Source organism: Salvelinus namaycush, chromosome 27 (assembly GCF_016432855.1).
Source record: "Salvelinus namaycush isolate Seneca chromosome 27, SaNama_1.0, whole genome shotgun sequence".
Taxonomy (NCBI): domain Eukaryota; kingdom Metazoa; phylum Chordata; class Actinopteri; order Salmoniformes; family Salmonidae; genus Salvelinus; species Salvelinus namaycush.
Window position 1 is genome coordinate 39583728 of NC_052333.1, and position 12499 is coordinate 39596226.

Consider the following 12499-nt stretch of genomic DNA (forward strand, 5'->3'; position numbering starts at 1 on the left):
CCTATGGGCACAAACCCACCATCGCTCGACCAGACAGCTTTGGCAAAAGGTCTCTTCACTGACGAGTCGCGGTTTTGTCTCACCAGAGTTGATGGTCGGATTCGTGTTTATCGTCGAAGGACTGAGCATTACACCAAGGCCTGTACTCTGGAGCGGGATCGATTTGTAGGTGAAGGGTCCGTCATGGTCTGGGGCGCTGTGTCACAGCATCATCAGACTGAGCTTGTTGTCATTGCAGGCAATCTCAACACTGTGTGTTACAGGGAAGACATCCTCCTCCCTCGTGTGGTACCCTTCCTGCAGGCTCATCCTGACATGTCCCTCCTGCATGATAATGCCACCAGCCATACTGCTCGTTCTGTGCGTGATTTCCTGAAGACAGGAATGTCAGTGTTCTGCCATGGCCAGCGAAGAGCCTGGAACTCAATCCAATTAAGCATGTCTGGGACCTGTTGGATCGGAGGGTGAGGCCTAGGGCCATTCACCCCAGAAATGTCCGGGAACTTGCAGGTGCCTTGGTGGAAGAGTGGGGTAACATCTCACAGCAAGAACTGGCAAATCTGGTGCAGTCCATGAGGAGGATATGCACTGCAGTACTTAATGCAGCTGGTGGCCACACCAGATACTGACTGTTACTTTTGATTTTGACCCCCCCCCCCCCCCCCCCCCTTCCTTGTTCAGGGACACATTATTACATTTCTGTTAGTCACATGTCTGTGGAACTTGTTCAGTTTTTTTGTTGTTGAATCTTATGTTCATACAAATATTTACACATTAAGTTTGCTGAAAATAAACACAGTTGACAGTTTTTTGCTGAGTTTATATAGCAAAAAAAGAAACGTCAACTGCGTTTAGCATGCACCCTGGGCATCTTTCTTTTGGTGTTTTTCAGAGTCTGTAGAAAGGTCTCTTTATTGTCCTAGGTTTTCATAACTGTGACCTTAATTGCCTAATGTCTGTAAGCTGTGTCTTAACGACCATTCCACAGGTGCATGTATATTAATTGTTTATTGTTCATTGAACAAGCATGTTTAAACCCTTTACAATGAAGATCTGTGAAGTTATTTGGATTTTTATGAATTATTAAGACAGGGTCCTGAAGTTTATTTTTTGTTATGTATGTGTGTGTATATATGTGTGTGTGTGTACATACATGCATGCATACATACAGTTGAAGTCGGAAGTTTACATACACCTTAGCCAAATGCATTTATACTTCTGACATTTAATCCTAGTAAAAATTCCCTGTCAGGGAATTTTTACTAGGATTAAATGTCAGGAGTATAAATGCATTAGGTCTGTTAGGATCACCACTTTATTTTAATAATGTGAAAAGTCAGAATAATACCAGAGAGAATGATTTTTCAGCTTTTATTTCTTTCATCACATTCCCAGTGGGTCAGAAGTTTACATACACTCAATTAGTATTTGGTAGCATTGCCTTTAAATTGTTTAACTTGGGTCAAATGTTTCGGGTAGCCTTTCCACAAACTTCCCACAATAAGTTGGGTGATTTTTGGCCCATTCCTGAGAGAGCTGGTGTAACTGAGTCAGGTTTGTAGGCCTCCTTGCTCGGATCCTTCAGAGGCGCTGTTGCGCCTTCTTCACCACGCTGTCTGTGTGGGTGGACCATTTCAGTTTGTCCGTGATGTGTACGCCGAGGAACTTAAAACTTTCCACCTTCTACACTACTCTCCTGTCAATGTGGATAGGGGGGTGCTCCCTCTGCTGTTTCCTGAAGTCCACGATCATCTCCTTTGTTTTGTTGACGTTGAGGGTGAGGTTATTTTCCTGAAACCACACTCCGAGGGCCCTCACCTCCTCCTTGTAGGCCGTCTCTGCGTTGTTGGTAATCAAGCCTACCACTGTAGTGTCGTCTGCAAACTTGATGATTGAGTTGGAGGCGTGCATGGCCACGCAGTCATCGGTGAACAGGGAGTACAGGAGAGGGCTGAGTACGCACCCTTTTGGCACCCCAGTTTTTTTTTTTTTAAATATTTTATTTTTGCATTTTCCAATTAACAACATTCAAGACAAACGTGAAAAGATATTAGACAACAATAGGACAAAGTGACAATAACAGATGAGCGTAACAAACAAAGAAAAAAGAAAACAAATTATAATTATATATACAGACATACAATAAAAAAAAATTTTTTTTAATGAGACATTGGATCATATGGTCACCTGCCGTAGGCTACATATTATACGTTACGTGTGAAACATTATATAAGGATAATATAGAGATTCATTCAATGTGATGTGGGGGGAGATTCTCCATATAGTCAATAAAAGGTTGCCAAATTCTGTAAAATGTATTTAACTTATTCCTCAAGCGGTAAGTAATTTTCTCCAGTGGGATACAACTATTAACTTCTGATAGCCACATTGCAACTGGCAGGGGGGAATCCAATTTCCATTTCAAGGCGATACATTTCTTGGCAATCGCTAGCAATATTTCTGTTAGCTTTATAGTATGGCTTTGCCTAAGATTGGTGTTAGTGAAGTTGCCCAGTAGACAGACCTCCGGGTCTAAAGGGAATGCAACCCCATGAATTGAGGATATGGTATCGCATACCCCCTGCCAGAAACCGTGTAGTTTTGAACACTGCCAAGTGGAATGGAGGAATGTTCCTTCATCTGAGCCACATCTAAAACATAGGGAGGAGATATCAGGGTTGAACTTGTGCAGTCTAGATGGGGTGATATAGAGCTGATGGAGGAAATTAAACTGGATCAGTCTGTATCTGGAGTTCAATGTGGATGTAACACCATCCCTGCATAGGTCACTCCATAGACCCTCATCAAGATCAATACCCAGATCTTTTTCCCATCTAAGTCGGGGTTTATCTAGCCCAGGCAGTGTTAGTCCTGACATAAGAGCATCGTAAACACGGGAAATGGTCTTGAACAGTGGTTGGTCTGCGTGGCAGAGTTGTTCAATAGGTGACATCTTAGGTAGGTTCCATTGTCCCTTGAGAGACACCCTAATAAAGTTTCGTAGTTGTAGGTAGCTAAAGAAGTCCCTGTTTGGCAAGTGGTATTTCTGTTTCAGCTGATCAAAAGACATAAGAACTCCCTCCTCGTAACAATGTTCCAGAAGAGTGATCCCCTTATCAGACCATGGTCTAAAGTTACTATTCTGGAAAAACATAGGAATCAATCTATTGTTCCATAAAGGGGTTTTAGGGGAAAGGAATCCCCCTCGTCCGAACAGCTCATGCAGTTTGCACCATGCCAGGACAGAATGTATGATTAAAGGGTTGTCTGTGATGGTTTTTATAGATTTTCTGTCCCATTTGTAAAACAATTCTGCCCCAGTGTCATCATTTACCTCAAGCTTTTCAATGTTCAACCATGAGGGAGAGGGACCCTTGTCAAACCTCTGAGCCAGAAACCTAGACTGTGCTGCCCAGTAGTACATTCTAAAATTGGGGAGGTTTAAGCCCCCTTGACTGTAATCCAGGGTCAGTTTATCCAGGCCAACCCTAGGGGTTTTGCCGTGCCAGATAAACCGTCTGGTCATCTTGTCGAGAGAGGAAAAGAATGCTGCGGGAACAGGGATAGGGAGAGATTGAAACAGATATAGAAATCTGGGCAGGACATTCATTTTAATTACATTGATTCTACCCAGTAGAGTGAGAGGTAAGTCCATCCATTTACAAAGGTCACCCTCCACCTTTTGCAACAAATTGGCCAGATTGAGTTTATAGAGGTTGTTCAGGTTACCATCCACCATTATGCCCAAATATGTGAAGCCCATAGGCGACCATCTAAAAGGAAACTTGTGCTTGATGGTATGATGGTCAAAGACAGACAACGGTAAGATTTCGCTTTTATCTAAATTGACCTTATATCCAGAGAAAGAACTATAACACTGTAGTAGGATCTGCAAGTGAGAGAGGGAGTGTTCTGGGTTTGTTAGAAATAAGATAAGGTCGTCCGCAAAGAGTGATAATTTATGGGTATGGGGGCCCACCTCAAAGCCATGTATGTCAGGGCACGTTCTAATAGCCTCAGCCAACGGTTCGATGGCGAGGGCAAAGAGGTGGGGGCTAATTGGGCAACCTTGTCTGTTCCCCCTATAGAGAGGGAAAGAGGAGGAAGTAATCCCGTTGGTAGCAATCCTAGCTTTAGGAGATTTGTAGAGTGATTTTATCAAATTTACAAACCCGGTACCTAAACCAAACTTTTCCAAGACGCGAAAGAGGTATGGCCATTCAACCCTATCAAAGGCCTTTTCAGCGTCGAGGGAGACTGCGACACTAGGTATTTTGTTTTTGTTAGCAAGGTGAATTATATCAAAGAACCTTCTGAGATTATTGGAGGACAATCTATTAATTATGAAGCCAGTCTGATCTGGGTTGACCAACAGGGGAAGACATGACTCCAGTCTCTTAGATAGCATCTTGGTGACCAGTTTACAATCTGTGTTAAGGAGAGAGATTGGTCTATATGAGGCGCACTTTAGTGGATTTTTCCCTTTCTTGTGGATTACAGTAATCACTGCTTGAGAGAAAGACTCTGGAAAGCAGTTGTCTTCCCTGGCTTTTTTAAGTACCTCCATAAGGTAGGGGACCAACAGCTCCCTAAATTCTTTATAGAACTCTGGAGGGAAGCCATCCTCCCCAGGAGATTTATTAGAAGGTAAGGATTTAATGGCCTCCAACAATTCAGGAACTGAGAAGTGTTCACTCAGGCGCTCGCTGTCTTCCCCTGACAGGCATGGGAGGTTGAGAGAGGAGAGAAAGGAGTCGATCTCTGATAGATCATCGCTTGATTGGGAAGTGTAGAGGTCTTCATAGTATTTCTTAAAAGTATGATTAATTTCAGTAGGGTCGAAAGATATCTCATTAGTAAGAGTTTCTATAGCATTAATTGTCCTCTTACTTTCCTCTGCTTTCAGTTGCCATGCCAATACTTTGTGTGCTTTCTCTCCAAGCTCGTAATAACGCTGTTTTGATTTAGTGATGGCCCTCTCAGCTTGATATGTGTTCAGAATATTATATTTCAGTTTTTTATTTACCAAAAGCCTGTATAGATCTTTAGTTGGGCCTCTTTGGTAGGTTTTCTCTAGCTCTGAGATTTCAGATTCAAGGGCACTCAGTTCCGCACCGTGTTTTCTCTTCAGCCCTTTAGTGTAGGAAATGATCTGTCCCCTCAGATAGGCCTTCAATGTGTCCCAAAGAATGAAACTGTCAGGAGCGGAGGGTTTGTTTGTCAAAGTGAAAATATTGATCTGCTCTTTGATGAATGCACAAAATTCAGGTTGCTTTAGGAGTGTAGAATTTAGTCTCCATCTATATGCTCCATTTACCTTGGTAGGAATGGAGATTGATAATACCAGGGGAGAATGGTCACTAAGCAATCTGGGGAGATACTCGACATCTAACACTCTATGAAACAGTTGTGTCGATATTAAAAAGTTATCTATGCGTGTGTGTGTCTTGTGTGGGTGTGAATAAAAAGAGTAGTCCCTATCCTGTGGGTGCAACTGTCTCCAGATGTCTAGTAAATTGAGATCTTTCATGAATGACATGGTGAGCTTGCTGGCTTTGGTAAGAAGTGAGGGTTTATCAGAGGACCTATCAAGAACTGTATCTAAACAAAAATTAAAATCTCCTCCAACCAGTAACCATCCTGGTGGTGCTTGAGCGACCTGAAGGAAGACATTCTGAATAAACATATGGTCATCGAAGTTAGGAGCATAGATATTCAATAGGGTCCAAGACTCTGAAAACATATGCCCCTGCACCAAAACAAACCTGCCAGAGGGATCAGAGATGGTGTTGCTGACGCAGAAGGGGATGTGTCTACTTATCAAAATTGCAGTTCCTCTTGCTTTGGAGTTAAAAGAGGACGCAAAAACTTGTCCTACCCATTCCCTCTTCAATTTCTTGTGTTCACTGGCTGTAAGATGTGTTTCTTGTAAAAACACAATGTCAGCCTTTAATTTCTTAAGGTATGTATAGACTCTCTTCCTTTTAATCGGGCTGTTAAGACCTTTTACGTTGAATGTGACATATTTTAGTGGATTAAGCATAGTAGGGTTTCAAATATGTAACTGAATGGAAATCTATCATATGTAGATAGTTAGGAAATGTTTCAACTTTGGTTTGAACACAGAAGTGACCTATGTGTCTCTTTAGGAAGGAAACAATAAACATAGAAAAAAGGGGAAAAAAATAAAGAATCCCACCCACCCCGATTGTTAGACTAAAACCACAATCCCAACAATCAAACATGAATACACTTGTAGAGATACGTTGCTGCTCGCTTTCCATCTTGCTCTTACTAGCTAAACCTTGGCGTAAACTAAAACCTGCGAGCTCTCTAAATTGAAAACAAACGTTGTGAATAGATATTTATGGCTGAATATTTACTGCCCACGGTAAGGGCTGCTTGAGTCTCTTTTCGAAAGATTAACATAAATGAGGGGGAAAGCAGTGGGCCTAAACCCACTTATTTGCTTCGCCCAGTGATATGTACTAAACCAAAATATACTCTCCTGTAAATGTAATAGAACTCACCCCGGAAAGATACGGTTAGTTGAAAATGTACAAATCAATTATAGCGACCGGAGGATATCAGCGGTTCAGTCCGGATAAGAGAAAACAAACAAACTGCATCTTATCCCCCAAAGAGACCGTCCTGGCTCAGACGTTGCTCAGTTCTTTGAGAAAAGTGTACACTTCTCCCGGCGTGTTGAAGAGATGGCTTCGGCCTTTGTACTGAACTTTCATCCGCGCAGGGTGGATGAGGTAGCCGATGATGTTCTTCTCCTTCAGTGCTTTGGCGGCAGGTCTGAACTGCTTGCGACGTCTTGCGAGATCCGCGCTCATATCCGGGAAAAGGCTGACCCTCTTGCCATCAATGGTTATGTCCCCTTTGGCTCTTGCGAGTTGCAGTACCTTCTCTCTGTCTTGGAAACGGAGGAACCTGATCAGGACGGCCCGTGGGGGCTCATCTGGCCGGGGTTTCGGCGCTGATGTTCTGTGGGCGCGTTCGATTTCCAGTGACTTGGTGAAGTTGATTGTGCCTAGGACATCCGGGATCCATTGAGTGAAGAAACGGCCCTCGCTGTCCTCTTTCAATCCCACCACACGGATATTACTACGTCTGCTCTGGTTCTCCATCTGATCTACCTTGTTTTTGAGGTAGGCATTGTCCTTTTGCAGTTGTATCAAGACCTGGTCATGTCGAGCGATGGTGTCTTCAACTGTGCTAATGCGCAACTCTGCCTCAGTCGTTCTCAAAAGGAGATCATTCATGGAGGATTTCAGGTCGTCAATGGAAGAATGGAGTTCAGCCGTTCTCTTATCGATTTTCATAGAAAGACCTTTGTTACCATCCTGAATTTCCCGGAGGAGAGTAGCCAGCATGTCGGCAGGCTCGCAAGAGGCCAAGAGCAACAGTCTGGAACTGTCGTTTGAGTTATGAGGGCTAATGCTAATCTTGCTAGCGTTATCGTTATCTTGGGAATCAACAACGTTTTGGTCGTCCTTCTTGCCTCTCTTTCGGCGGTCCATGGCTCTTTGGGAAGGTAAGTACTTGACAATTTATCAGCCGATGTTAGAATATTGTTTCAACGTTGTTATTTAGGTAATAATAGAATAACTTTGAAGAGCTCGGTTTGTCAACGTCTGCTCAGCTCCGCGGCATCACGTGCTCCTTGGCACCCCAGTTTTGAGGATCAGCGGGGTGGAGATGTTGTTTCCTACCCTCACCACCTGGAGGCGTCAAGTCCAGGACCCAGTTGCACAGGGCGGGGTCGAGACCCAGGGTCTCGAGCTTAATGACAAGTTTGGAGGGTACTATGGTGTTAAATGCTGAGCTGTAGTCAATTAACAGCAGTCTTACGTAGGTATTCCTCTTGTCCAGATGGGTTAGGGCAGTGTGCAGTGTGATTGCGTCGTCTCTGGACCTATTGGGGCAGTAAGCAAATTGGAGTGGGTCTAGGGTGTCAGGTAGGGTGAAGGCGATATGATCCTTGACTAATCTCTCAAAGCACTTCATGATGACGGAAGTTTCCCATGATGTCAAGCACAGAGGCACTGAATTTGAAGGTAGGCTTTGAAATACATCCACAGGTACACCTCCAATTGACTCAAATGATGTCAATTTGGCTTTCAGAAGCTTCTAAAGCTATTACATTTTACAAGCTTTTTAAAGGCACAGTCAATTTAGTGAATGTAAATTTCTGACCCACTGGAATTATGATACATTGATTTATAAGTGAAATGATCTGTCTGTAAACAATTGTTGGAAAAATGATTTGTGTCATGCACAAAGTAGATGTCCTAACCAACTTGCCTAAACTATAGTTTGTTAACAAGAAATTTGTGGAGTGGTTGAAAAATGCGTTTTAATGACTCCAACCTAAGTGTATGTACACTTCTGACTTCAACTGTAAGTATTCAGAACCTTTACTCAGTACTTTGTTGAAGCACTTTTCGCAGCGATTACATTCTCGAGTCTTCTTGGGTATGATGCTACAGGAGTGAGAGTCCTTTTATGTTCCTTTTGGCATACTCCAAGAGGGCTATCCTGTGCCTTTTACTGAGTAGTGGCTTCCGTTTGGCCACTCTTTCACGAAGGCTTGATTTGGTGGAGTTCTGCAGAGATGGTTGTCCTCCTGGAAGGTACTCCTATATCCACAGAGGAACTCTAGAGCTCGGGTTCTTGGTCACCTACCTGACCTTTATATAGACAGGTGTGTGCCTTTCCAAATTATGTCCAGTCAATTGAATATACCAGAGTTGGACATCAATCAAGTTGTGGAAACATCTCAAGGATGATAAATGGAAACACAATGCACCTGATCTCAATTTCAAGTCTCATAGCAAAGGGTCTGAGTACTTATGTAAAGGTTTTTCTGTTTTTTTTATTTTGAGTAAATTTGCAAAAAAAAAAAAAAAAATACAGTTTTTGCTCTGTCATTAAGGGGGATTGTGTGTTTGATTGAGAAAAAACAATTATTTAGAATAAGACTGTCACGTAACAAAGTGAAAAATGTCAAGGGGTCTGAATACTTTGCGAATGCACTGTATGTGAGTAAAATGGTAGCACAAAAGAACCCTGAAATTCTCTCACTAACGATGAAGCATTTTGCTCTCCTCACTCTGTGTAATGAAATTGGACTACAACCAACCCCAGTGCACAAATAACACTGCCCACAGGTACCGTGAGGCAGGGCAGACTGTCAAACCAGCAGTGTTTTCCTGTCATCACTTGCTTGGTGACTGACAGGGCGACACCTGTCCTATCAATAGATAGCTAGGAGATGCATATCGTTCCTTCTAGTGGAGAGGGTTCGGACAACTTTTTTTCTGACTAGCGAATTGAAAAATGACCTATATTAATTTAAGTGGAAAACACTGAGTTCTGGATGATTTTATGTTGTCAGGATCACCCACCTGTGCATTTTTTGGACTTGGGGCTCTATCCAATCTGTATTGCTGAAGCGTTAGATTGCGCAATAGAAATGTAAAGGTCATTTCCGATTGAGCAGTCATGCAGCATTTGCTGGATTGAATAGAACCTTTAATTGTTTGTTTGATAGTGATGGAAAAGCTACACGTAGTACCGAACCAATTCTTAATGGGTGGATAAACGATTGTCATTGAGATTACATAAGAGACCCCTTTAAACAACTTTGTGGTGACTTAGAAGTTGATGTTCCACCCTTTCTCCACACAGGCCACTGCTGAGCAGATCCGACTCGCGCAGATGATTTCGGACCACAATGATGCTGACTTTGAAGAGAAAGTCAAGCAGGTGAGAACTTAGCCTTCCCTTCATCTTTTGTAGCATCCCAATGCACTTTTAGACCCTTTTTGCTGCCTGAAGGGAGGTCCCTTACATTGGTGTACATTCAAAGAGATCTAGTATTGTTCCAGGGTTTCCCTTTAGGAAAATGTGGCGCCAGCCAACATGTCCGGGAAGATTTGAATTTACTAACCATTTACTAACCATTTGAGAAATTTACCGGACCCCTTCATTACTCATCTCTGTGTATATACTGTATTCTATACAGTCTACTGCATCTTGCCTATGCTGCACGGCCATCGCTAATACATATATTTATATGTGCATATTCTTATTCATCCCTTTACATTTGTGTGTATAAGGTAGTCGTGAATTTGTTAGATTACGCGTTAGATATTACTGCACTGTCGGAACTAGAGACACAAGCAATTCGCTACACTTGCATTAACATCTGTTAACCATGTGTATGTGACCAATAAAATGTTATTTGATTTGGTGCATAGCCCATTAATGAGTCCGCCCACTGTGCTTAGAATGACAGAAATCACATTTAGATTATGGTAATGCATCTTAACAGAACATGCAACTCATGTAATGAAGCAGCCAATAAAACGTAACTTTCAAACATTTGCGAAATTCCAATTTGCGGGGGAGAACAGCTCACCTGGGAAAACACCATTCGAAACAGCGCATCTGATAGCGTTCCATATGTGACCGATGAAAATCGCTGTTAGAAACCTAGATAGAGGGGGAATCTAAAGATGCAACAACTAGGATGGGTTGCTAATACGACTAGGCTTGTGTCTTTGGTTTCTAGACAATGAAAAAAAAGTTGATAAGAACCAATAGAACAGGAGAGAAATGGCATAGCTATGAGTCCAATAGGGAAGTAAATGGAAATATATTTGCCAAAATTATGTAATTCTCCAGTCTATACAGAAATAATCATAAAAAATACTTCACCAGAAAGCATGTCTTAGCCACAGAGGAATCGAGTAGCATTAGCTTCTTTAAAAAAAATAGCTGTGGATTGTTTAAAATCACAAGCGCGTAGGCCTATGCCTGTTTGGCAAGCCCACACTTTAAGCAGCGCACGTGGCAATAGGCCTGGCTGGTTGAGTTGCGACTGTCAGTGAAAAGCATCTAAAATATGTGTGTTGATAATGTCTTGAGTATCATTTAAAATGTTAAGACAAGAAGGGGAGTGGTGTGGCAGAATGGCTCTTCTTCCGCCAATTGGTGCGCTTTAATTGATTCTTTTTGTTAAATTTAAGCTATATTTAACTAGGCAAGTCACGTACAAGTTCTTATTTACAATGATGGCCTAACCCGGACGACACTGGGCCAATTGTGCGTCACCCTATGGGACTCCCAATCACGGCCAGTAGTGATACAGCCTGGAATTGTTTCATTGTGTGAATTGTTAGCCCTTTGTTTTGTTTTTGTCAATTCCCTATTTACATATTTCACCAGTAGTAAATATGCCGTTAATCCCCATCATTTGGTTACGTAACATTTATGTAATGCATGTTAATTAGCCAATTACAGTTATTATTCTGAGTGCAATGTTGTTTGCAGAGTTCACAACCTGCTGCACTTGTGATAAACCAGTTTGGGTTTATTTCATAACCATAATCTACGAGATTTGTCAATTATTTCATTGTCATTGACAATGTCTCAATGTGTCTATATGGCAGAGGCTGGTGATCTCGCATTAGTTGACTTTTAGATTTTTATCATTTTGATTCAGATTTTTATGATTAACCACGTGGCAATGATTTTGAGAAAATAAAACGTTATTATTGAAATGAAACTGTTCCACGAAAATGCGCATATGAAAATCATAACTGGCACACTGAACTGTAGAAATGGTAGGAAACTCACGCGCACCTATGAAGTCTTTTATAAAAGAATTGCCTCCACATTTCCATGGTTGGATTTTTCCTACTGGCTACCTTGATGCCAGGTAAGACATGCCTCATAATATTAAATCAAAATTCAGGTTTCAAACAATTAAGTATGTCTCCAGCTCACATTGTAAAGTGGTGGGTGATGTGCTGATAGCCTGTTGCTTGCACTTGAATTGTGAATGGGAGGCGCTCTTCAATTACCAGTTGAGAAATAAAAAATAGTAACGCTTTAATCATGCACCAAAACTGTTTTTAACACGCAATTGTATTTAGAATTGTTGCGCAATGAATGGGCTTATAAAAGCACACATTTTACTTTAGCAGCAACCAGCTGAAGAGCTGCAAAAGAAATCCTTCTCAAAATAGGCTCTGTATGCTTTTCGCGTGTGATAGTTGTTGAATAAATAAGATGCATTATGACTAACGAAAATACACAGGACAATTTTTAATCACACTAAATTATGCAAATTGACCTATAGACCTATAAGCATGATGGTCAACTGTATTTCCTTCAACTGGTATTTCTATCAATGAAAAAAGCATTGGGATATTTTTTCTCGCGGCCATTTTGGCTGGCAACTGTTTAATTTATCGACTTTGCATATATTTTATTGGCCAAAAGTCGCCAATTGCCAACTAACGGAAACTCTGTAGTGTCCTCACTTGCAGCATCAAACCACCTTTAGCATCTTTTGCTCTGGTCTGCTAACTAGAGCTTAGCTTTACTTCACTTCTTGAAGTATAAATTAATCAAAGAGGCGTTCCTTAACAGTTGGCAATTGGCCTATGTGGATAGGGCTATATTGAAATCTTTCTTACAG

General features: G+C 41.8%; 1 protein-coding gene across 9 annotated transcripts in view; it reads left to right on the top strand.

Moving 5' to 3' along the window:
• The window catches only part of LOC120022842 (ubiquitin-associated protein 2-like), an 86651-nt gene that overhangs the window by 18122 nt on the left and 56030 nt on the right, over window positions 1-12499 (top strand). For all 9 annotated transcript variants that reach the window (XM_038966872.1, XM_038966873.1, XM_038966876.1 and 6 more), the window contains one exon: window positions 9700-9777. In XM_038966872.1, coding sequence (XP_038822800.1) covers window positions 9700-9777 — 78 coding nt within the window. The remainder of the gene's footprint in view (window positions 1-9699; window positions 9778-12499) is intronic.